The 26,257-nt window shown below is 43.0% G+C and overlaps 3 protein-coding genes across 3 annotated transcripts in view; 2 read left to right on the top strand and 1 right to left on the bottom strand.

Moving 5' to 3' along the window:
• LOC118405758 (cytochrome P450 2U1-like) overlaps positions 1–9,211 on the top strand; it is an 11,437-nt gene extending 2,226 nt beyond the window's left edge. The window contains exons 3-7 of the mRNA XM_035805484.1: positions 4,551–4,761; positions 5,798–6,081; positions 6,386–6,574; positions 7,020–7,155; positions 8,286–9,211. Coding sequence (XP_035661377.1) covers positions 4,551–4,761; positions 5,798–6,081; positions 6,386–6,574; positions 7,020–7,155; positions 8,286–8,464 — 999 coding nt within the window. The 3' untranslated portion in view covers positions 8,465–9,211. The remainder of the gene's footprint in view (positions 1–4,550; positions 4,762–5,797; positions 6,082–6,385; positions 6,575–7,019; positions 7,156–8,285) is intronic.
• Positions 9,212–16,036: 6,825 nt separating this feature from the next.
• Positions 16,037–20,743, bottom strand: LOC118405756 (cytochrome P450 2J6-like). The gene is made up of 7 exons (XM_035805482.1): positions 20,374–20,743; positions 19,845–19,987; positions 19,155–19,365; positions 17,927–18,210; positions 17,239–17,427; positions 16,722–16,857; positions 16,037–16,455 (listed from the first exon to the last, which is right to left on the bottom strand). The coding sequence occupies exons 1-7, from the start codon at positions 20,741–20,743 to the stop codon at positions 16,277–16,279; spliced, it is 1,512 nt and encodes a 503-aa protein (XP_035661375.1). The 3' UTR covers positions 16,037–16,276.
• Positions 20,744–21,297: 554 nt separating this feature from the next.
• Positions 21,298–26,257, top strand: part of LOC118405974 (cytochrome P450 2J1-like) — a 5,468-nt gene continuing 508 nt past the window's right edge. The window contains exons 1-6 of the mRNA XM_035805828.1: positions 21,298–21,678; positions 22,407–22,549; positions 22,804–23,057; positions 24,447–24,459; positions 24,881–25,069; positions 25,522–25,657. Of these exons, the coding sequence (XP_035661721.1) occupies positions 21,312–21,678; positions 22,407–22,549; positions 22,804–23,057; positions 24,447–24,459; positions 24,881–25,069; positions 25,522–25,657 (1,102 nt within the window). The 5' untranslated portion in view covers positions 21,298–21,311. The remainder of the gene's footprint in view (positions 21,679–22,406; positions 22,550–22,803; positions 23,058–24,446; positions 24,460–24,880; positions 25,070–25,521; positions 25,658–26,257) is intronic.

Genomic DNA, 26,257 nt, shown 5'->3' with positions numbered 1-26,257 from the left:
TGGGGGGGGGGGGATTTCTAAAAATATGCTTATTCATTAGCTTATCCATATTAAATGATCAAAATCCGTTAATATATGATATGAATTTGTGAACAATGACACATCTGCCAGCTTATAGGGACGATATCGCTGCTAAGGCCGTTGCTATGGAGGTTTCAGATCGTAGTCCACAACAAAACTGATACAAAGAAGTTGAAAGAACTTTGTCTAACTTTTCTGTAGTATTTTGCTCTGATTACCTCAGTCAAATGTTCAACGTTTAACAGATGCAGAAATATGCTTTACGTTATTTCTTTCAGAATCATTAGCAAAACTGTTGCTGAGGCCGTCGCTAAGGGCGTACTCAGTTATGTTTCAAGCAAAAAAAACAGGGGGTTTACTAACACGTGGTTTTGCTCCTGTCATCTTGTGAATCAAACTTAACTGTGAAAAATATAATAATTGATTGAAAATGTTAATTTGGGCTCGACATGGGGATATCAGGAAACCTGAAAATGAATTACCTTGATTTTACATTTTTTTTTTAATTTTTGCTTTTTGATATCTTTTAGTAGATACCTTACTAAATCACTGCGTATATCTAGTATATCGTACACACTGAACAAGGGTCCTTATGGGACTTACCAGGACTTCACATATGCGACACCATTTTAACACAGGACACGTGGATGCAGGATTGCGTCAGGCATATTGGAAAATTATCGAGAAACAAGACCATAACAAGGGTCAAAAACAAGGCTACTATGGGATGAATACAAGTGCGTTGTAATTTTCTTGATCAAGTTCTCTAACACGTAATTTCACTCCTGCTCTCTTGATAGAAATGTGACAGTCTTGACTTTCGTACATATGAGTGTAATATTCAAAAAACACAATTGCAGGAGAAAAAGCAGGCAAACTATGCCGAGGTCGGAAGGTTGGGGTCGGCCATTCTTTGTTTGTTTGATTATGTATGTGGAAGTATGAGCAGCCATATGATATAAACCCTATAGTTTTCTGTGTTATTGAGGTTTGGGGCCACCCTAAGAGGCCCTCGAAAATCAAGTTATGGCCGAAATTTACTGAAAATGCGATGGCTACCTTCATAGATCTGCTGAAGATACGATCATAGGATGCTTGAACCGAATTACGCTGTACAGTACTATGCAGCACAAGAAGAATGCTGTACGGATGACAAGTGAGCTGAACGGCAATTTATACACGCTACAGGGCTCGAAATACTGGGTGCATGCATGTGCATCCAGGTGCAAACAAAATTGGAGCTGTGCACCCAATTATTTTCAGTGGGTACACAGGGTGCACCCAAATATTTTCATAGGCTTATGTATGTAAAGATATCAAAGTATACTAGTATACATCATATTCTTGACTGTGTTAGAAGTGTTAGAAAGATAATAAAAATGTCTGTCACGGTACTTGTTTAAGAATTTGACAGCTTGTAACTGAGTTTTATCATTGGGTTTTTCTGACATTCTACTTAAATGTAAGTGGTGCACCCAAATATTTTTTGGTGCACCCAATTTTTTAAGCTGGGTGCACCAGTGCACCTAATCCCCAAAATCAATTTCAATCCCTGACTGCTAAGATCCGAAGGCAGTTACGGCAGATGCACTCATATTCATGGCACGGTCGCTTGTTTAGGGCACAACTTCAGATTCCTAACCTCAGGCGTATTTTTGGACTGCCATACATATTTCCTTCAGAGTACAGCTGTCTTACAACTCAGAAGGCAATCTTGGATTCCTGTCGATTTTTGATTCTGTCACAGCCTACTTAAAAATCTTGCCGCATCAAAATCGTACGGCGATCGCACGACCTATGTGACCGCGCCCTTAAGCTAAGGGCACACGCCGTACGTGCAATTTGTCCGTACGTTTTTTTGGAGGCCACGTCCGCCACGTATTTCTGAAAACGTCCAGGCTGTACAGGGCAGGCGCGTCGCCCGTACTGGCACGTATGGGGGACGAATCCGCAGCCCTGCCTGCGTGCTGGGCAATGACCCCTAATTGACGGCTGCGCAGAAGGTCCCCGGTGAGTCCCCACAGGATTGATTTTTAAAAGTATCAGAAGATGTGTTTTTCTTTGGAAATGTTGGCATCTTGGAGCTGTATTCTACAGGTAAGGGTTGTAGGTTTTTTATTATGTCGAAAAAAACAGACTTTTAAGCCTGTTTTGGGTGCCTGGAACACTAGAAAGCAGTTTGTTATGTAGCTGTCATTGTAGTGCCAGATGGGGTCAAAGGTCACCGAGTTGCGTTTGGATGCAAATCACCGGTCAGAAAGTTCCGAAAAGTTGAGAATGGACATTTTAGAAGCCGGGCTACCCTCTCAATGTTAGTTTTTCGAGAACGAAACGTCAGGTAGGTGACTTTTGACAGCTTCTATTTGCCATTAAATGCATTATAAGGATAGGGAAGACATGATTGGTGGTCACTGCTCTGCTCCAAAATCCGTCGGATTCCCTACGAGTTCGTACGCATGCGGTACTTACCACCTACGGATCCCAAAAGATTGCCCACGTTTTGGCACGTAGATAGCACGTATTTGAATGTACAGCGGGTTGTGCCCTTAGCTTTATACCCCTGTCACATTTGGCGAAAATCGATCGGACGACGATTCTGAGGCAATCACCCGAGCCTCGCTTATGTTAATAACTTTATTGCACAATAATTGTTTAAGTTACAAAGTATGGCTTATATGTGACAGAGACGGGTTTCAGGTGAAAAATACGCGCAACCATCTGTCGATCTTAAATATGGCCAATGTCCCATCGATTCGCCCGAAGATCGTGGATAATGTGACAGGGATATTATTAAGAGATCATTATCAGTGCAGGAGAAGTCACTTACAGGTATATCTGTTGCATCTGGACATTCAAAACAAGGCAAGGAGCCAATTATTATGCAAGTTCATTCAGTGTTACGTATAGTATCTCATTGATAACAAATAAAGACGATATCACCCACTTAGATAGCTTCTAATTCATTGTCAAAATCATAAATGTTACCAAGTATGATGAAGAAATTGTTAGAATTGAATGAGAAGTAGATCTAATTGAAACGTGTTGCTATGGCGTAGTAAAACTCGACACCCCATGACAGTATAGAGGCCCTGCTGCATATATATTAGGAGAGTCTTACAAAAACAAGGTATTCGACCCTAACCTTCTTTACCGTCACCCCAGCAAGGTCCGTACCGTGCTTGTTTATGTAAACATTACAAGATACAAAAGCAGAACCTAGCGGTATGCAGGTCGCAAATCGTTACTATTTTGTCCCTTGACCATGGCCATGATCATGACCATGACCATGAACAAGATATTCGACCATTCCTTTCTTTACCGTTACCCCAGCACGGTCCGTACTGTGCTTATGTATGTACAAATTACAATATGCAAATGCAGAACCGAGCGGTATGCAGGTCGCAAATGTTTTTTTGTCCCGTGACCATGACCATGAATGACCATGTCCATGACCATGTCCATGACCATGCATTGCCGTGCCAGTAACAACCTGTGCATAAATATTCACGGCATGAATGTTTGTTTACCAGATCATTATCAGTGTTGAAGAAGTCACGCACAGGCATACACTTGTATCTGTTAGATCTGGACATCTTTTCAACAAGAGTTCGGAGACCTCATAGTTCCATGAAATATTCTGATTTTTCAAAGGACTGCCACAGAAGATAATCTTTGCTTGGTTATGTGCAACTTTGAACCGCTCAAACCGTCACAATGCTGATAGTCATACCATTTACCAGAGAGAAATTATTGCACTTTTGCATTAATTATGCTAATTAAAGGCTTATATGCAGAATTGGCGGTTGTTAATGGTCCACCTGCCACAAACTACACAAGGTACATGTATTTGGGTCCTATAATGAAAAACACGACAAACATAGATATAATAATAGCATAATTTGCATTTTATTATGTACATCTTTGTCTTGGTTACATACATACCAAACATCATGGAAATCCACTGTTCCTTGGTTTACTTATTCTCCTTTGAAGATTTTAACAAAAGCTCCACTTTGCAGTTCGAGAGCAAGGTGCTGAGCAATATACCACTATTTTTATTACATCACAAGCTATCTGCCAATGAGAAATCAAAAGCGAAGGAAGTGAGGGAAAGCACATGTGACCATATACCGACGAACTGAAGCGGTTAAAGAGACAACGACAACAACATCAAAAGCATAGCGCGTCCAGGTCAAGAGATATTAAAAAAAAACAGAATTTCTGCTGCAGTATCAGGATCAAATACCAGGGGGCCCAAAATTGACCTTGACCCTTGTCTTCCCAACACCTATGTACCAAATACCATTGCAATCCATTCAAAGGTTCTTGAGTTAGGTTGACTTTAAAAATCCGGAAAAAAACACAAACACACAGACAGACATGCAGACTCACAAAAAAACATATCTCCATTTTTCATGGAGGGAACAAGTATCATGGGTTCAATATTCTTTATATGAAAGCAAAATGCTTTGATAGATCAAACCGGTTAATGTGTTCACTTTAGGACAACCATTTGTCGCCCCATGTAGGTTGCAGAATACGGAGGTCAGCCATTTGACCCCGAGAGTGACCTACACTTCACTATAGCAAACGACATCTGCTCAGTGGCCTTTGGAAGTCGCTTCGACTACGGTGCTGAGAGGTTCAAGAACCTGTCGGACGCTGCGCTCGTCACAATGGACCGAGTTGGGTCTGGGCAGATCATCAACGTGTTTCCTTTCCTGCGATTTGTTCCCGGTGGTGAGTACAGTGTAGCCTCCACCAAGACTTCTTACTAGCCTCCACCAAGTCTTTGTACTAGCCTCCACTTGCCTTACCTACTATCCTCCACTTGGCATTTGTACTGGCTCTACCAGGCCTTCATAATAGCCTAGCCTCTATCAAGTCTTCATCCTAGCCTCCATCAGGTCTTTTTATTAGCCTCCACCAAGTCTTTGTACTAGCCTCCACCAGCCTTTCCTACCATCCTCCACTTGGCATTTGTACTGGCTCTACTAGGCTATCGTAATAGCCTCTACCAAGCCTTCGTCCTAGCCTCCATCAGGTATCTTTATTAGCCTCCACCAAGTTTTTGTACTAGCCTCCACCAGCCTTTCCTACTATTCCCCACTTGCCATTCGTACTGGCTCTACCAGGCCTTCGTAATAGCCTCTAACAAGTCTTCGTCCTAGCCTCCATCAGGTCTTTCTACTAGCCTCCACCAAGACTTCCTACTAGCCTTCACCAGGCCTTTCTACTAGCCTCCACCAGCCTTTCCTACAATCCTCCACTTGGCATTTGTACTGGCTCTACCAGGCCTTCGTAATAGCCTCTATCAAGTCTTCGTCCTAGCCTTCATCAGGTCTTTCTACTAGCCTCCATGGATCCACCAAGTCGTTCTACTAGCCTCCACCAGCCTTTCCTACTATCCTCCACTTGGCATTTGTACTGGCTCTACTAGGCCTTCGTAATAGCCTCTACCAAGTCTTCGTCCTAGCCTCCACCAAGTCTTTCTATTAGCCTCCACCAGGCTTCTCTTCACAGTTATGGAAAGTAGCTTTCCGCAAAATTCATTTGAATAATAAGTACTAATTAGTACGGTATATATGTTGTTACAATAGCTTGTGTCCTTCTCTATGTATCTCTATGTATCTAAGTGGCCACTAGTCCTATTGCATGAAGATGTAAAATGTTGTGATATCTTGTTGTAACAGAGATGACCTGCCATTCAACCCTCGTCAGATGGAATTGGTATATGATAGGTAGATTAACCCGCAGTTTACATCCCAACTCCCAGTGAATAAGTCTCTCCGTGATGTCAGCAAATACAATGCGAAGATCCACGCGTTTCTGTGGGACGAGATCTCGCGCCATCGCCAGAACCTGAACCGCGAGAATCCGCGAGACTTCCTCGATTTTTGCCTGGTGGAACTCGAAAGGCGGGAAAAGGTGGAAGATTTCACCGATGAACACGTGATGTACATGACCTATGAGCTCCTCTTTGCCGGACTGGACACAGTTGCCAACGCCATGCGATGGTGTCTGCTGTACATGGTTCTGTATCCGGACGTACAAAAGAAGGTACGTATATTTAATTTGTAATTGTAATTTGTAACCTAGCTTTCTTATGAATAAAAAATAAATAAATTAAAAAAAGTATATTCAATTTGATAAATTAATCACCCACACGTATGGTGTTTGTGGCAGAAGACAATAACATAAGCTGGGGAAGGAGTTTAGCCGGCAGAGGAGTAAATTGAGATCTTCGCGTGGCCAATTTACTCCTCTCCCTTATACCACGCAGAATCTGCTTGGAGATTACGATGTCTGCCTTTGACAAACATCTGGTCAACGCTGTCTGCTTTCTCGTGGTTGAACCTCACAGGTCCAGTCAGAGCTTGATGAAGCTGTTGGAGGCGCCCAGCCCGCCCTGTCCCACCGTGCCCAGCTGCCCTACACAGAAGCTACACTGATGGAAGTACAGCGGATGCGCGCTGTTGCTCCTCTAGGCCTGCCGCACGCCACCACGCAAGACGTCACAGTGGGAGAGTTTGATCTACCAGCGGGAGTTATGGTATATAAACTTTATATAAACTCTCTCCACTAACTACAGTCTAACCTGTATTAGCGGCCACATTTACATAACGACCACCTGGCCATTGTGGTCACTTTTTGTCGGTCCCTTTGATTTTTCCCATTGAAAAATAGTCTATAGCGGACACCTGTTCAACGCGGTCACGGCCACGCGATTTCTGGTCCCGTAGATACAGAAAGACTGCCTATTGCGACCATACAGCGGCCGTATGTCACCCTGCGCTGGGTTAAAATCGTAGTTTGCGAGGATTTGGACATTTTCTCTATAGTGGCCACCTGTCTATAGTGGCCACATTTCCCCAGACCCTTGAGTGGCCTCTATAGACAGGTTTGACTGTACCTACCTTATATATATATCTGTGCACATAGCAACAAGTTTACGATCGTACATTGAAAGTTCACCTAGGTACCTGTGTCTCTAATAGGTCCTGACGAACCTGCACTCCCTCCACATGGACCCCGCCTACTGGCCTGATCCGGACCGGTTTGACCCGGAAAGGTTTCTGGACGCAGAAGGGAAGGTCATCAACAAGCCCAAGTCCTTCATGCCTTTTTCTGGAGGTAATAAGCCTTATAAAATTTGGCTAACATGTTTTGTTTAATACCACATCTCTCCTTTTTCTGTACGCATACTATTTGAGTCTTTTTAGCGAATGCCCACAAACGACCACTCTGGAGAAGTCCGCGCTGCACGAATCTCGTATTTTTTGCTTGGAATATGTCCACGTTGTGCTCCCATGCATTAATCCTGAGTTTCAAGTCAATCCATCGATCCGAAGTGAAATAAATCAAAGTTGACGATTTTCGATGGTCTTCTTAGCGAACGCCCAGCAAAAAGTCTTTTTAGCGAATGCCCACTATATCTACAAAAATATCGGCCCTCGCGCAGCAGCACCTTCACTTACCGCCACAAACATGTTCAAGAAGGTGTCCCATTGATGTGTACGAAGATTAATACGAATCTCTTTGGATTTGACAAAAGTTTGAGTCATAAAACGACAAAAATAGATTGCTGAATCCCGCAATTGTAAAGCCGCTTTTCACCTATTTCCTCATTCGACTGAGTTGAAAATGAGTACCTAGCTTTGGTGAAGGATGTCAGGGGGGAGGGGGGGTCTGAGGTCCCGTGTTTTAGGAGAAACGTAACTAGAGGATCTGAAGGTCTCACACCTGTATGGTGTATTACTCCGAATTGGCACTCTCAAAGAGTCCCTTTCAAAATTTAATTGGGCCCCCAAATCGTGTGTTTATGTCGATAATAAAATCCCTTTTATCCCTATTCATCATAGAAAAGGATTTGAGATGAAAAGCTTGTGTACTTTTGACAGTCTCGGACGTGTACGTTTGTTTGTCCTGAGTAATGTGGTCAGCGGCAAAAGTCAGAAGAGCGCCTCTTGCGGATAGTAACAAAAAGTACAGTTGTAGATGCCAGAAAATCGATTCAACGGTCGGATTTTGGGGAATTTTTTTTTATTGATTATTGAACAAGTGCTCTTGCAACTGAAAGTAAAATATCTCCAGAAAAAACTGTTTCTTTTGGATTGGATTTGCGAACACAAAATTTGCGTATTAATACATTAAACCAGCTGTACAAAACTGTTATATTACTTCCAGGGACAAGCGGTTTACCGGCTATGCAAAACAGACGAGAAAAGCTCATTATATTTCAACGAACTGTAATATCTCCCTAGGTAGACGCGGGTGCCTTGGAGAGCAACTCGCCAAGATGGAGCTGTTTCTGCTCTTCTCCAGCCTGCTGCAGAACTTCACCTTCAAGTCGCCAGAGGGCGCACCTGCACTGTCTGTTGAAGGCGATATGAGGCTCACACTAACCCCTCCTTCCTACAAGATACGCGCCATTCCGCGTTGAATCGACATCTCATTTGTAACATAAAGGGATGCATACGTATACTTTGCATGTCATAATGTTTTGACATGATAATACCGATAGTTGCATGTCTAAAATGATTTCTTTTTTGCTTAATCTAATTGCTTATGTGTGTATGTTCACGTATATAATCAACATAACAGTAATTGTTTTGGCCATATCTATAATCTCAGTTAATCTCAGAATATCTCTAATTTACTTATGATATTTTCTGGTATAGCCTGGTTATTATTTATCACAAAAGGATAATTATTACTATAATAATAATTATTATAAATTTCCAAAATCAACATTCATTCTAACCCCAAGTAATATTTCTATTATGAGGCCTAGACCACGTGTTGTTTTTCCCGACAACTGTCGTATAGTTGAACTCGTTGCCACCAAGAACATTTGGGGTATTCTCATCAGATAGCTTTAAAACAATGCTTAGCAGATATATATGCAAAGTTAGTGTGTATAAGTGCAGTATAGCCAGGTTTAAACCAGCTGTTGCAGCGCCGCTTGCCTGTGAAGCTGGTGTGTTACATCGAAAGGTGTTATTATTAAGTTGGGTGTACATTATGGCCTGATGTCATACATTCAAATTTCGCACGGTGGCGTATTGATACTGTAAATGCAGTATTCCCTATGATTACTCAATCACTGATTTTCAACGAATAAAAAACAGATTAACTTACAATTGGTTTGGGTCGTGTGTTTTCTAATAAATTACACTTTATGTATGGTTTCATACAGTGCAAAAGACAGAATGCCTGGCTATCGGAATCCAAAACATTCGTTCGTTGTGATATGTTTTGAAATAACGACACAAAACGTCAACCCTACATATCTAATTTTGGTAGAGAAATAGTTATGTATTATAATTATATTAAGCTTGTAAGTTGGTTGGATAATCGTAGAAATAATTTAGTCTATAGCTATTTTCAAAATCATGCCCGAGGGCTAATTGCGGGAGGGTCTTTTTAGCGAATGCTCACAAACGCCCACTGTAGAGAAGTCCGCGCTGCACGAATCTCATTTTTTTTGCTTGGAATATGTCCACGTTGTGCTCCCATGTATTAATCCTGAGTTTCAAGTCAATCCATTGACCCGAAGTGACATAAATCAAAGTTTTCGATTCTCGATGGTCTTTTTAGCGAACGCCCAGCAAAATGTCTTTTTAGCGAATGCCCACTATATCCACAAAAATATCGGCCGTCGCGCAACGACACCTAAACCTACCGCCACAAACATGTTCAAGATGGTGTCCCATTGATGTGTACGGAGTTTCCGTGCTTTACAAGCATTTTAAGTCCCTGTTTTTGGTCAAAATGTACGGCGACGATACTACCATACATTAACTATAGCAATTCAAAATGGCGGGCACTAGTCATGTGACCTCCTTGCGGGACTGTTCTATAAGTATCGCGGGAGGGACTGTTGTAGCATAGCTAATCATAGAACCATTTTAGAGTGAATTCTGAACAAGATTTTCATTTCATAGAGCTATCATCTGACTGATATTTACATTGTGGTCCTTTTTTCTGTTCTATTATTACCCAGGTTTGAGGAACTTAGTGCAAATATGGATATTGATTCACCTCAGTGCCCAATTAATGTACAAAAGGCTCAGACACATTAGTGTTATAAACCTGGCTAGGGGCAGGTAACCAATACTAGAAAAACATAGCTATTCATTATTAACAATACTATTTACATTATATTAATTGCATTATTTGTGTGCAGAAAAATGTGACCACATGCTATTAGTAGCCTAATAAAATGTTGGAACATGGCACGAGCGGGCTCCTCTTCTGAGTACAGAAAGGAAATGTTTTATAACATTTACTAGTAGTTATTACGTAGAAAATTTCAACTGTAAAATATACCTTTATTAACATTAACAAACAAATTGTTTTTTCTCTTCTTAATAAATGACAACAATACAGGTAAGTAAGGTGTGTTTGCTTTTATAACAGGCCAGGTAAGACGCCGTACAGGTAAGTAAGGTGTGTTTCCTTTTATAGTAGACCAGGTAAGACACCGTACAGGTGAGTAAGGTGTATTTCCTTGACTACAGACTAGGTAAGACGCCGTACAGGTGAGTAACGTGTATTTCCTTTGATTACAGACCAGGTAAGACACCGTACAGGTGAGTAAGGTCTGTTTCCTTGACTACAGAGTAGGTAAGACACCGTATAGGTGAGTAAGGTGTGTTTCCTTTTATAACAGACTAGGTAAGACACCGTACAGGTAAGTAACGTGTATTTCCTTTCAGTACAGACCAGGTAAGACACCGTACAGGTGAGTAAGGTGTGTTTCCTATTATAACAGACTAGGTAAGACACCGTACAGGTAAGTAACGTGTATTTCCTTTCAGTACAGACCAGGTAAGACACCGTACAGGTGAGTAAGGTGTGTTTCCTTGACTACAGACTAGGTTAGACACCTTACAGGTAAGTAACGTGTATTTCCTTTGATTACAGACCAGGTAAGACACCATACAGGTGAGTAACGTGTATTTCCTTTGATAACAGGCCAGGTAAGACACCATACAGGTAAGTAAGGTGTGTTTCTTTTTATAACAGACCAGGTATGACACCGTACATGTGAGTAACGTGTATTTCCTTCCATTACAGACCAGGTAAGACACCGCACAGGTGAGTAAGGTGTGTTTCCTTTGTCTATAGACCAGATAGGGTATTACACAGGTGAGTAAGGCGTCTTTCCTTTGCCTATATACCATATAGGCCATTATACAGGTGAGTAAGGCGTCTTTCCTTTGCCTATAGACCAGATAGGTATTATACAGGTGAGTAAAGCAACTTACTTACCTGTATAATACCCTATCTGGTCTATAGGCAAAGGAAACACACGTTACTCACCTGTACGGTGTCTTACCTGGTCTGCTATAAAAGGAAACACACCTTACTTACCTGTATTGTTGTCATTTATTAAGAAGAGAAAAAAACAATTTGTTTGTAAATGTTAATAAAGGTACATTTTACAATTGAAATTTTCTACGTCATAACTAAATGTTATAAAACATTTCCTTTCTGTACTCAGAAGAGGAGCCCGCTTGTGCCATGTTCCAACATTTTATTAGGCTATTGATAGCATGTGGTCACATTTTACTGCACACAAATAATGCAATTGATATTGTTTATTTGTCAACTTCTTCCAATACTTTAAAAATATTTAGGAAGTGAAATGAAATACATTTTTGTATTTGAAATAAGTTTGTACACACTGTAACAGATACTCATCTAATCAAATCCTCATTGTAGCAATGTTTCTGTGACAAATAAAGATAAGAAAAGTCCAGTTTGGTGAAGAGTTATTATTATAATGTAAATAGTATTGTTAATAATGAATAGCTATGTTTTTCTAGTATTGGTTACCTGCCCCTAGTCAGGTTTATAATAATAATAATAATAATAATAATAATCTTTATTGCATATTCATGCCTGAGGGCTAAATGCACAGAAGGACCTCATGTGGTCTTATGGATGCAGAGAAAAAAGAAACTTAACTAATACAATGGTTTTAGACTAGGCTAAGCTATACAGTGATTTTAAACTAGGCTAAATGGAGAGGGAACTAAGACACTATGTGTTACAATCGTTAATGGCTGCATCTAACATGTTCTTCTCTCTTTTTGAACCACATGGAGACATATTCACATATTGCGTCAATAGCATGACCGTCCGTGCATGACATCAAGTACTTGAATAAGCCTTGTCTTGACATTTTCTTATAATTGTTGTCTATTCGTATGGCATTGTATAGGGATTGGCGTTCGTATTCATATAATGTACAATCTAGTAAAAAATGTGTCTCGTCTTCGATAAACAAGTGGTCACAGAATTTACATGTTCATAACACTAATGTGTCTGAGCCTTTTGTACATTAATTGGGCACTGAGGAGAATCAATATCCATATTTGCACTAAGTTCCTCAAACCTGGGTAATTATAGCACAGAAAAAAGGACCACAATGTAAATATCAGTCAGATGATAGCACTATGAATTGAAAATCTTGTTCAGAATTCACTCTAAAATGGTTGTATGATAAGCTATGCTACAACAGTCCCTCCCGCGATACTTATAGAACAGTCCCATAAGGAGGTCACATGACTAGTGCCCGCCATTTTGAATTGCCATTGTTAATACGTTTATGAAGGTTAGACATCCAGGTAAGCAATATTCAAATACAATTCAATCTCTACAACTGGATAAAAAACGGATATTTACTTCCGGACGTTTCGAGTGACATCCATCACTCTTCTTCAGCAAAAGCAGAATGAACTAGTCAGAACAATTCAATGCGCTATGGGTTCTCCAGTATCCCCTATAGTTGTCAACTTGTACATGGAGAGATTTGAGACAGAAGCCCTGAGCACGTTCCCGGACACTCCGCCCGCCAACTGGTTCCGGTATGTGGACGACACCTTCTCCAGATTGAAGAAGACAAATGCAGACAAGTTCTTCCAACATATCAACCAAATAGACGACAACATCAAGTTCACACAGGAGATGAGCCAGAACAACGCACTACCCTTCCTGGACTCCAAAGTCATTGTAGAGGAAGACGGACTTATCAATGTAGAGGTGTACCGGAAACCAACCCACACCGACCAATACCTGGCCTTTCAATCCCATCATCCCTTAGAGCAGAAACTGGGCGTTATCAAAACCCTGTTTCACAGAGCGGACACCATCATCACTTCAGAGAAAGCCAAATCCAACGAGCACCGACACCTGAAGGACGCCCTGAACAAGTGTGGCTACAGACAATGGTCTTTCAACAAAGACCTGAAACCATGTGATGAGTCCAAGAAACCTTCAAACAGTAAGCCACTGGACAAGAAGAAGACAACAGTGAATGCCACAATCCCGTACATCCAAGGAGTATCAGAGAAACTCCGGCGAATCCTACAGAACTTCAACATTGCCACCAACTTTAAGCCTCACTCCACCCTCAGACAGAAGTTGGTCCATCCAAAGGACCGTGTACAGAAAGGCACCAAGTCTGACGTCATCTACAGACTTAAGTGTGAAGGTCCACAGTGCAACGACACCTACATTGGAGAAACCAGTCAACCACTGAAGGCAAGGTACAAACAACACTGCAGGGCTACAGCAAGTGGATACTCTTCTGCCATCTACCACCACACTCAGCTACACCAAGGACATTCCTTCAGACTGGATACTACAGACATTCTTGACCGCGAACCACGGTGGTACGAACGGGGTGTCAAGGAGGCCATCTACGAGCGGATCTACAACCCCACCTTAAACCGGAAGGGAGGACTGCGCGTAGAACTTTCCAGTACATGGGACCCCGCCTTGCAACACAAAGGACAATAGTTTTTTCCTATGGTATTGTCTGACCATAGGAACTATCCTAACATGATTTACATTTGTGTAACCTTTTGCATATGATCCTAACGAGTTAGTGGTTAAACCAGTTTTTCTAGTTAGCTGTACTGGTATTGAATTGTTCTGACTAGTTCATTCTGCTTTTGCTGAAGAAGAGTGATGGATGTCACTCGAAACGTCCGGAAGTAAATATCCGTTTTTTATCCAGTTGTAGAGATTGAATTGTATTTGAATGCCATTGTTAATGTATGGCAGTATCGGCGTCCTACATTTTGACCAAAAACAGGGACTTAAAATGCTTGTAAAGCACGGAAACTCCGTACACATCAATGGGACACCATCTTGAACATGTTTGTGGCGGTAGGTGTCGTTGCGCGACGACTGATATTTTTGTGGATAAAGTGGCATTCGCTAAAAAGACATTTTGCTGGGCGTTCGCTAAAAAGACCATCGAGAATCGAAAACTTTGATTTATGTCACTTCAGGTCGATGGATTGACTTGAAACTCAGGATTAATACATGGGAGCACAACGTGGACATATTCCAAGCAAAAAAAGTGAGATTCGTGCAGCGCGGACTTCTCTAGAGTGGGCGTTTGTGGGCATTCGCTAAAAAGACCATGCGGGGTGGGTCCTCGTGTAGCTTTTAAGTCAAAAACTTAGAAATAGAACAGAAAAATAAAATGCAAAGTACTCATCAGAATACATATTATAATGAATTGATAAACGTATGCAATTTTGAGCTAGAAAATCATAGAAATATATAGACATGGATATTACCATCGTGTTCACCACATTTTGTATAGAATGATATAGCTTTACACGTTTATGAAGGTTAGACATCCAGGTAAGCAATATTCAAATACAATTCAATCTCAACAACTGGATAAAAAAACGGATATTTACTTCCGGACGTTTCGAGTGACATCCATCACTCTTCTTCAGCGTCACTAGAATGAACTAGCAGAACGCTTTGTGTGGCACATTTCATGGTAGAAGAAACTTTTTTCCACTGATTAAAACCATTGATTTAAGCCAGTTTATTTAGAAAACAACAAATGTTTGTTTGCCTTTCAAACATATGATAAATTTTGACAAAAACTAGTCCTCTTAATTGATTGTGAGCTTTCAATGAAGTAATCTCAAATAAATTATTCTAATCCTCAAAGAAACTTCTATCATGGCAATCCCAAGATTGGTTCTGGAGATATAGCGCCGGATAAGTCTCTTCCACACACTCCCATGCTACTGAAAAGTTAACTAAACGACACGTGGTTTAGGACCCATGGGTCTTTCCAGAAATACCAGCTGGGGTTAGTATTAATGTTGATTTGGGGGATTTCGCAACATACAGCTGAATTCAGTTTTTTTTTACAATAAGGCCATGTTGATTTGATTATATGGATGACATCCGCGCTCGCATCAATTTTCGGCCGTTTCCAAAAAAAAAGTTTTTGACCACACAGTAAATTGTGCAAAGCAGCTGTAAAATGAGCACATATATGCCATAGATTAAAAAAAAGTATCAGAAAACTAATGCCATAGAAAGCCAAACTAAATCTAAAGTAAAAGAATAAGATGTGAAAGGACAGATAGAAAAAAATCTATTGTTGGTAGGGGTAGGTACCAGTACAGAAAATTCAGGTATAGGTCCCGTTCAGGTCCAGAGGATCATTTCCAGGTCCGGACCTGAACCTGGACCTGATTGTCTGTGGAAACTTGGCAATACTTAAAACAATGGTAATTTGGTCAATATTGCTACAAAGGAATCTGTTTGGAGGATTATACGACTCCCATCTCCATGTAATAAAGGCTAACTGTCTCTGTACCTTTGACTGCAGAAACTTCGTACAAATGACTATAAACTCTACAGTACTCGACTTCGCTCTTGTTGTCTTCTTGGCCTGGTAAGACCCCAAACGACTGCCGACATGTCCATTTTATAATATTTTTTTTCAGGTCTGTTTTTATTGGATCGGTCCAAGAAAAAAAAACTTTTGCACCCGTTCAATGTACTGGCCCCTACATCTAACTGTTGGTATACCATACTATGTGTGTTTAGTCCTACATGTATTGACCACTTAGATTTCATACTGAAGGCAACTTTTTTTTTGGCCAAACTTTTTTTTTTATTCGCTCGCTCGCATCAGTTTTGGAGTTCCCAGAGGATGTCATCTATATACTAGTAATCAAATCAACATGGCCTAAGTAATAAATGCAAAATACCATCAAAAGCTCATAAGGCAAGTAAATTAAAGATGTACTGGGATCAAGATAGATTATAGAGATAACTTACATACATATTATAAACAAATAAGGTCAAGCAAAAGAAAGAAAATCCTTTAGATATACACAATGTCAGTATTGTATTCTAACTACATTATGACATGCAAAAGTATGCACCCCTTTTCGTTCCATGGTGAGATGGCCATTCAACGCGGAATGGCACATATCTTATACGAAGGGGGAGCTAGTGTGATCCTCAAAATGCCCTCAGCAGACAGTACAGGCGCGCCCTCTGGCGACTTGAAGGTGAAGTTCTGCAGCAGGCTGGAGAAGAGCAGAAACAGCTCCATCTTGGCGAGCTGCTCTCCAAGGCACACACGTCTACCTGGGGAGGTGTTACGGTGTGTTAAAACATTCTCATGAGCTCTTTTGTTTGTTTCGCATATCCGATAAACTGCCTGTTGCAATGTTTAATACAACAGTTTTGTACAATACGTACAGGGGCACATCATTGAGGCATGCTAGGGATTCAAACCCAGAACCTATAGATCCCTAACCACAATATCACTTTGCCAGAAACTAGGGCTACAGATATAGGAGTGATGTTACAAAACATGGGGTTAGTCAGTGAAATATTCTTTGGTCAATTACCTCCAGAAAAGGGCATGAAGGACTTGGGCTTGCTGATGACCTTTCCTTCTGTGTCCAGAAACCTTTCCGGGTCAAACCGGTCCGGATCCGGCCAGTAGGCTGGGTCCATGTGGAGGGAGTGCAGGTTCGTCAGGATCTGTAGAAGAGGAAAAAAAGCCTATATGTATCTGTTTATGCTACAGTCCCATTTAAAAAGGGGGCCCCTCTGGGTAGTTTACGATCATTTTTTTCTGCATGTTCCCCACTTGCTTTGTTCAGTGAGACCACTAATCCAGGTGCCTCTGTATGTTGGTCTGGTGCTTGGCAGTCGAAAATTTGGGTAAGTCCAATTTCTCAATCTGTGTTGGAAATTCGAAATGACAGTGCCATCTTTGATCCAGAGATCAAAATGACTTTCAAGTTAAGCTTTCAAGTTTAGCATGTTTCTATACGGCCCTATATGTACACATGTGACGAGAGTGTAATACTATACTATATAGTGTAAACTTGACACTATGTACGTGGCGGTCTAGTTTACCTTAACTCCCGCTGGTAGATCAAACACGCCAACTGTGACGTCTTGCGTGGTGGCGTGCGGCAAGCCTAGAGGACCAACAGGGCGCATCCGCTGTACTTCCATCAGTGTAGCCTCTGTGTAGGGCAGCTGGGCACGGTGGGACAGGGCGGGCTGGGCGCCTCCAACAACTGCATCAAGCTCTGACTGGACCTGTGAGGTTGGACCACGAGAAAGCAGACAGCGTTGACCAGATGTTTATCAAAGTTATGTGTCATTCATTTGAATAAGGAGGTAAGTAGTTCTAACTGCGCAGCACAGCGAAATGTACTGTGGGTAATATGTCAAAGGTAAAGGACCCTAACTTGTAAACAGGTCTAGACCACGTTTTCTACTGTACATGTCCAATCGTGTTTTCTTTGTCTCAGGGGCCCTAACATTTGACATATTTCCCACAATTCGTTTCGCTGTGTATGCGGAGTTGGAACCATGAACATCATACGCTTGGATAGATTATGACCTCTTTCACACTGCCGATTACGCATGAGCAGCGACAGGAATTGTGGGCAGTATATCAAAGGAAAAGGCCCCTGAGACATAAACATAGCATGACTGGACATTCATCTTTGACATATTACCCACAATTCATGTCGTTGCACATGTGCACTCGGAAGTGTGTAACATCTTGTTCATCAAATCAAAAGAAACATACCTTCTTTTGTACGTCAGGATACAGGACCATGTACAGCAGACACCATTGCATGGTGTTAGTGAGGGTGTCCACTCCAGCAATAAAGAATTCATAGGTCAGGCACATCGCTTGTTCCTCGGTGAAATCTTCCACCTTTTCCCGCTTTTCGAGCTCAACGAGACAGAAGTCGAGGAAGTCTCGCGGATTCTCGCGGTCCAGGTTGTGGCGGTGGCGCGAGATCTCGTCCCACAGAAACGCGTGGATCTTCGCATTGTATTTGCTGACATCACGGAGAGACTTGTTCACTGGGAGTTGGGATATAAGATGTGCATTGGTTTATCTATCATGTGCAATAACATTTGATGACGGTTGAATACCAGGTTTTCTCTATTGCAACAAAGAATTACTAACTTTAACAGTTGATATCTTTATGCTTTATTTAATTCACCAATATTCTGCAGGACTTCTCTTTAACATTGAGAGATGACCTGGTATAGACTAATAGGAAAGTCTGATGGAGGCTACTAGGAAGGCCTGGTGGAGGCTAGCAGGAAGGCCTGGTGGAGGCTAGTAGGAAGGCCTGGTGGAGGCTACAAGGTAGGCCTGGTGGAGGCTACAAGGTATGCCTGGTGGAGGCTGCAAGGTAGGCCTGGTGAAGGCTGCAAGGTAGGTTTGGTGGAGGCTAGTAATAAGGCCTGGTGGAGGCTAGTAGGAAGGCATGATGGAGGCTACAAGGTAGGCCTGGTGGAGGCTACAAGGTAGGCCTGGTGGAGGCTGCAAGGTAGGCCTGGTGGAGGCTGCAAGGTAGGTCTGGTGGAGACTAAAAGGTACGCCTGGTGGAGGCTAGTAGAAAGGCCTGGTAGAGGCTAGAAGGTAAGCCTGGTGGAGGCTACAAAGTAGGCCTGGTGGAGGCTAGTAGGAAGGCCTGGTGGAGGCCAATAGGAAGGCATGATGGAGGCTAGTAGGAGGCCTGAGGGAGGTTATTGTCGGAGGACCTAGTGGAGGCTAATCAAAAGGCCTGGTGGAGGGAGGCCTGGTGGAGGTTATTGTAGGAAGGCCTGTTGGGGGCTAGTAGGAGGCCTGATGGAGGTTATTGTGCGAGGGCATATATAGTGGAGGCTAGTAGGAAGGCCTGGTGGAAGCTAGTAGGAGGCCTGGTGGAGGCTATTGTAGGAGGGCCTGGTGGAGGCTAACAGGAAGGCCTGGTGGAGGCTAGTGGGAGGCCTGGTGGAAGCTACACGATACTCACCACCTGGAACAAATCGCAGGAATGGGAACACGTTGATGATCTGCCCAGCCCCAAGTCGGTCCACTATGATGAGAACTGCTTCCCCCAGTTTCTTGAACCTCTCATCACCGTAGTCGAAGCGACTTCCAAAGGCCGTGGAACAGATGACGTTTGCTATTGTGACCTGTAGGTCACCCTCGGGGTCGAATGGCTGTCCTTCGTATTGTGAAACCTACATGGAATGGAAAGGAAAGGAAAGGATTCTACAATAAGAAATTGATACAAGGTAAAAAGTGTAAAGTATGATTTAAAAGGCACTAAGTCATACAAAGCGAAAAAAACATATAGTTCTCTGTCCAGTCGCTTAGCCTGGTCGTCGCCCTAGTAGAATGCGAGAGTGACAAGCCATTATATTGTCAAAATCTACTTCATTGTCCAAGATTTTGGTGGTATTCAAACTAAGCGTCTTGAAATGATTGAAAACATTACAGACATGAATAAATGTATAAGAAAACTATGACTGGCTCTATTCCATACTGCAGCTAAGGTGTCGCTTGTAACAATGCGTTCCCAAACGTAAAGGCTTGTCATGCAAGCGGTCCTAAACTTAAAGTATTGTCACATTTACAAGGATAATAGTTGTTATTATATATATATATAATATATAATGCTGCTTGCATCTCTCTGAAAGTCTTAAGATTTACAATTTACCTTGTTACAAAGACAGTCCGTTTCTTCTCGAATCTTTTCTTCAATGCTTCCCATTCCTTCTTTCACGCCGAGGATCCTCAGGATTGTCGAAGCGAACCTTCTCTTTTGTTTGAATGCCTTTCCCCACTGTGCACTGCTGATACCTTATATTTAGTCAATAAAAGAAATAAAAAGGACGTCGCTAACCGAAGCATGCAAATCAATTTCAACTGAGTCGTGCAAGGAAATGTATGTAAAGCGACCTTCCCAACGACACAACACTGGGCGGGGCCTACCAGGGATTCGAACCCAGAACTTGTATATTCAATAGCCCTAACCGCAAAACCACTTTTCCACCTTCCTTAAATGAAGTTGCTGGATCCCAACAATGTAACTTTGACCTTGAAAGAAATTATCGCATACTCTTCCCTAAACCAACGACGAGGTCCAATATGTAGTTCCGTGGCCTTTTATATGTCATTGAATGTATATGCTTCTTCAACATTCTGTTATTACAAAAACAACAGGCCCAGGGAGGTTTTGAGCATACCTTTTCCAAAACTAGTTACAAAATCAAATAGGTAGTTCTGCGGCCTGGAGGCGAACAGCTCGGACCTGTCCACGAGCGCGTCCTTGACGGCAGTGTAGCCGTTCAGAACCACCACATCTTCCATCCCCATCCTGACAGTGAAGACGTCCCCGTACTGCCGCCTCCACGCCGTCAGCTTCAGGTGAGGCGCTCGGCCCAAGGCGATGAGGTGCCCGAGAACGGGCCAACATCCTGCCGGGTAAGGAGGGAGGTTTCTAGGACGCCTAAGATACAGGCACGCTAGAAGAAAGGCAACGAAGAACACGAGAAACGTCTGAAGATTCAGACAGGAAAGCTGAAAAATCTCTGAAAAGAGTACGCCAGCCGCCATTTTCTGCCAGGAATGTTGTCGTATTGGGTCATCTCGGGTCGCTTACACCAGTCGAGCGAGCTACATGTAAATGTAAACACACCTGTCCTTGAAACGTGAACCGGTTATCCTTGAAATTAAAGGGCAAGACATACATGTATATGAGATTCATGTGAATAGGGCTTGAATTTGGTGGCGATGACATGGCTTTTGCAATTTTGAATGGCAAGCTTAATCTCAATTAATCCGAGAACCTATATTTCGATATATTTGAATATGTCCTGGTTATTGATAGTTTTGTATAAAAAAAAACAATTCCGCTATATAAAGCACATTTTCAAAAATTGTATTTTTTCAAATTACTTGGACGCGCAAAGAAAAAAACGCTTACGAAAAATGCATGTCCCGATTGCCAGAACGCCATCACCTGAATCTTAGCATGCCTCGCCTTTTTCAAGGACAACCGGTTTACCTTACAAAGACAGGCGTGTTTACAGTTACATGTTACATGTAGCTCGCTCGAGTGGTGCAAGTGACCCGAGGCGACCCAATACGATCAGTGTTCTTGGGACAACATTCATGGCAGAAAATGGTGGATGGCGCATTCTCTGAGATTTTTCAGCTCTCCGGTCTGAATCTTCAGACGTTTCTCGTGTTCTTCCTTGCCTTTCTTCTAGCGTGCCTGTATCTTAGGCGACCCCGAAACCTCCCTCCTTACCCGGCAGGATGTTGGCCCGTTCTCGGGCACCTCCTCGCCTTGGGCCGAGCGCCTCACCTGCAGCTGACGGCGTGGAGGCGGCAGTACGGGGACGTCTTCACCGTCAGGATGGGGATGGAAGATGTGGTGGTTCTGAACGGCTACACTGCCGTCAAGGACGCGCTTGTGGACAGGTCCGAGCTGTTCGCGTCCAGGCCACAAAACTACATATTCGACCTCATCAACGGTTTTGGGAAGGGTATGTGACACCAAGCCTCTTTCAAGGTCAAAGCTTTGAATTTGAAGGTCAAACATTGTTGAGGTCTACACAAAAATGATTCGTGAATTCTATTTCAAGTCTTTTCTACATGTATTTAAGAAGTATGAAGGAAGAAACAATGCACATATTAAGGATAGTTATTGCCTGCATGTAGGAAGATATCAGTACTGAATATATCATGTGACAGAATAGCTGCATGGGCCATCTGAGAAAAAAAAGTAGCAAAAAGTTGTCTCAACAACTTCAAGGTACTGTGGTTGGTTATGTACTTAAGAAATCCAAAATAAGTAATGTTCATCCATGTCCAAACTTACAAAGTCAGGAAATAGAATTTCAGACTTTTTCATGGTGCACAACCAACACGGTAAAAAGCTCACATTTCCAACCACGTACCGCAGACAAAAAGGAAAAAAAAATACACAATAGGTCTACGGACACCCAATACATTTCATGCAGGCCTGAGGTCTACGAACTCTTGTTGATACAGCATTGCAACTTGAGAAGGTACTAGGTGGAAAGTTACTATTGTTGTTCGGATTATTGACTAGGTTCTTGTTTCAAATCCCTGGAAGGTACTTGCCCCGTTTATTCGAGGTAAGCTCCACTCAAGAGTTGCAGGCCCGTCAAATGATAACGTATAGCTTGCACGTTATATACTACTTTGTTACAATTCTTATTTTTTGTTTTTGTTTTTAATAAAAAAAAAGCTATCGTCAGTACCCAATGGGGTAAGGCGTTCAAACAGAAGAGAAAGTTTGCTTCGACAATCCTGCGGACTCTCGGTGTGAAAGAAGGAATGGGCAGCATTGAAGAAAAGATTCGAGAAGAAACAGGCTTTCTTTGTGCCAAGGTAAATCTAAGATCTTGACTTGACTCACTTATCTATTGAGATTTGGAAAAATAACATAACAGGCGATTATCACACAAGGTATCAACCCGACAGAGACTAGGCTCCAAGGTTTGATCCACTTACATCGAGAAGAACCCTCACTCTTTTTAACAAGTGTCATGGTTTCAATATTCTTTATATGGAAGCAAAAGCAAAAAGCTTTGATAGATCAGCCAGCCAGCCTTCAGGACAGCCATTTTCGCCCCATGTATTAGGTTGCAAAATACGGAGGACAGCCATTTGACCCCGAGAGTGACCTACACTTCACAATAGCAAACGTCATCTGCTCCATAGTCTTTGGAAATCGCTTCGACTATGGTGATGGGAGGTTCAGGGACTTGTCGGACGCCGTGCTCGTCACAATGGACCGACTTGGGGCTGGGCAAATCATCAACGTGTTCCCTTTTCTGCGATTTGTTCCCGGTGGTAAGTATAGCCTCCACCAAGACATCCTACTTGCCTCCACCAGGCCTCCCTACTAGCCTCCACCAGGTCTTCCTACTAGCCTCCATCCACCAGGTCTACATACTAGTCTCTACCAGGCCTTCCTACTAGCCTCCACCAGGCCTTCCTACTAGCCTCCACCAGACCTTCGCACTAACCTCCACCAGGCCTTCCTACTAGCCTCCACCAGGCCTTCGCACTAACCTCCACCAGGCCTTCCTACTAGCCTCCACCAGGCCTTCGCACTAACCTCCACCAGGCCTTCTACTAGCCTCTATCAGGTCTTCCTACTAGCCGTCACCAGGTCTTGCTACTAGCCTCCATCCAACAGGTCCACATACTAGTCTCTACCAGGCCTTCCTACAAGCCTCCACCTGGCCTTCCTACTAGCCTCCACCAGACCTTCGCACTAACCTCCACCAGGCCTTCCTAATAGCCGTCACCAGGTCTTCCTACTAGCTTACATCCACAAGGTCTACATACTAGTCTCCACCAGGCCTTCCTACTAGCCTCCACCTGACCTTCGCACTAACCTCCACCAGGCCTTCCTACTAGCCTCCACCAGGTCTTACTACTAGCCTCCATCCACAAGGTCTACATACTAGTCTCTACCAAGCCTTTCTACTAGCCTCCACCAGACCTTCGCACTAACCTCCACCAGGCCTTCCTAATAGCCGTCACCAGGTCTTCCTACTAGCTTACATCCACAAGGTCTACATACTAGTCTCCACCAGGCCTTCCTACTAGCCTCCACCTGACCTTCGCACTAACCTCCACCAGGCCTTCCTACTAGCCTCCATCCACAAGGTCTACATACTAGTCTCTACCAGGCCTTCCTACTAGCCTCCACCAGGCTGTCCTACTAGCCTGCACCAGGCCTTCTCTCAATGTTTAATTAAAATCCTGCAGTATATAGGCGAATAATCAGCATAAAGATATCAACTTTTAAAGTTAGTGATTCCTTGTTGCAATAGAGAAAACTTGGTGTTCAACCCTCACCAAATGTATATAATAGATAAATCAAAGCACAATTTATATCCCAATGTCCAGTGAATATGTCTCTCCATGATGTCAAGAAATACAATGAGAAGATCCACGCGTTTCTGTGGGACGAAATCTCGTGCCATCGCCAGAAACTGGACCGCGAGAATCCGCGAGACTTCCTCGATTGTTGCCTGGTGGAACTTGAAAAGGGGGAAAAGATAGAATATTTCACCGAGGAACACGTGATGTACATGACCTTTGAGCTCCTCTTTGGTGGCCTGGACACACTCACTAGTACCGTGCGATGGTGTCTGCTGTACATGGTTCTGTATCCGGACGTACAAAAGAAGGTACGTATCTTTTAAATTCTATAAATTAATTACCCACACGTATGGTGTTTGTTGTTCCAACTGCGACATATTATCCACAGTGCATTTCGCTGCGTATGTTTAGCGAACGAGCATGCGCAGCGAAATACCTTGTGGGTGACACATGGAGGTTCACAGCTCTACCTGAGCATGCGCAGCGCAATGCTCTGTGGGTAATAAGTCATAGATAAAGGTCCCTGACTAAGAATCGTTCACACTTCAAGGACGCATGCGTGGCGACAAGAACTATGGGCACTATGTCAAAGATGAAGGCCCCTGAGACATAAACAAATCACATTTTTATGCAAATCGAGACAAAGGTCTAGATGAGAACTGTTGAAGGTCAGGGGCCTTAACCTTTGACATATGACCCAAAAATCCAGGTCGACGTGCATGCGCACTCGGAAGTGTGAACAAACTTTTTCAAATGAACGATGCCTGCCTTTGACAATCATCTGGTCAACGCTGTCTGCTTTCTCGTGGTTGAACCTCACAGGTCCAGTCGGAGCTTGATGCAGTTGTTGGAGGCGCCCAGCCCGCCCTGTCCCACCGTGCCCAGCTGCCCTACACAGAGGCTACACTGATGGAAGTACAGCGGATGCGCGCTGTTGCTCCTCTAGGCCTGCCGCACTCCACCACGCAAGACGTCACTTTCGGAGAGTTTGATCTACCAGCGGGAGTTATGGTATATAGACTTTATGTAAACACTCTCCACTAACTACAGTCAAACCTGTATTAGCGGCCACCTTTGCAAAACGACCACCTGGCCATTGTGGTCACTTTTTGTCCGTCCCTTGGATTTTTCCCATTGACCTAAGCATTACAAAAATAGTCTATAGCGGCCACCTGTCCCACGCGGCCACGGCCACACGATTTCTGGTCCCGTAGATACAGAAACACTGCCTATTGTGACCATACAGCGGCCGTATGTCACACTGCGCTGGTTTAAAATCATAGTTTGCGAGGATTTGGAGTTCCCGACATTTTCTCTATAGTGGCCACTTGTCTATAGTGGCCACATTTCTCTCTCTCTCTCTCTCTCTCTCTCTATCTATATATATATATATATATATGCACATAGTAACAAGTTTATAATCGTACATTGAAAGTTCACCTAGGTGCCTGTGTCTCTGATAGGTCCTGACGAATCTGCACTCCCTCCACATGGACCCCGCCTACTGGCCTGACCCGGACCGGTTTGACCCGGAAAGGTTTCTGGACGCAGAAGGGAAGGTCATCAGCAAGCCTAAGTCCTTCATGCCTTTTTCTGGAGGTAATAAGCCTGATAAAATTTGGCTAACATGTTTTGTTTAATACCACATCTCTCCTTTTTCTATATCTGTAAAAGATGGAAAAGTGGTATTTTGGCTGGGTTTGTTCACTTAGAATCTTGAAGTTCTCGATTTGAATCCGATGCAGGACACTGTTGTGAGCTAATGGGAACGAATCTCGTGGATTTGGCGAAATCTTGAGTAAAAAAAAGCGACAAAAAACGATTGCTGAAACATGTAATTGCAATGCCGCTTTTGCACCTATTTCCTCATTTGACTGAGGTGAAAATGACTACCTAGCTTTGCTGAAGGATGTCGGGAGGGGGGGGGGGGGTCTGAGGTCCCGTGTTTTAGGAGAAACGTAACTAGAGGATCTGAAGGTCTCACACCTGTACTACTCCGAATTGGCACTCTCAAAGAGTCCCTTCCAAAATAAAATTGGGCCCCCAAATCGTTGATAATAAATTCATCACCCCCTCCTCATAGAAAAAGATTTGAGATGAAAAGCTTGTGTACTTTTGACAGTCTCGGACGTGTACGTTTGTTTGTCCTGAGTAATGTGGTCAGCGGCAAAAGTCAGAAGAGCGCCTCTTGCGGATAGT

This window comes from Branchiostoma floridae, chromosome 18 (genome assembly GCF_000003815.2).
Source record: "Branchiostoma floridae strain S238N-H82 chromosome 18, Bfl_VNyyK, whole genome shotgun sequence".
In the NCBI taxonomy this organism is placed as follows: Eukaryota; Metazoa; Chordata; class Leptocardii; order Amphioxiformes; family Branchiostomatidae; genus Branchiostoma; species Branchiostoma floridae.
The sequence above is the reverse complement of the archived record's forward strand: the minus strand, read 5'-3'. Positions and strand labels throughout refer to the sequence as shown.

What these genes read in the sequence shown, in the direction of transcription:
- LOC118405756 (XM_035805482.1), bottom strand. Translation starts at nt 20,743, where the DNA reads ATGGCGGCTGGCGTACTCTTTTCAGAGATTTTTCAGCTTTCCTGTCTG. An exon ending in CGGACTGTCTTTGTAACAAG is followed by an intron (nt 19,366 to 19,844) that starts GTAAATTGTAAA and finishes CATTCCATGTAG; the next exon opens with GTTTCACAATACGAAGGACA. An exon ending in ATCTACCAGCGGGAGTTAAG is followed by an intron (nt 16,858 to 17,238) that starts GTAAACTAGACC and finishes CCTCTTCTACAG; the next exon opens with ATCCTGACGAACCTGCACTC.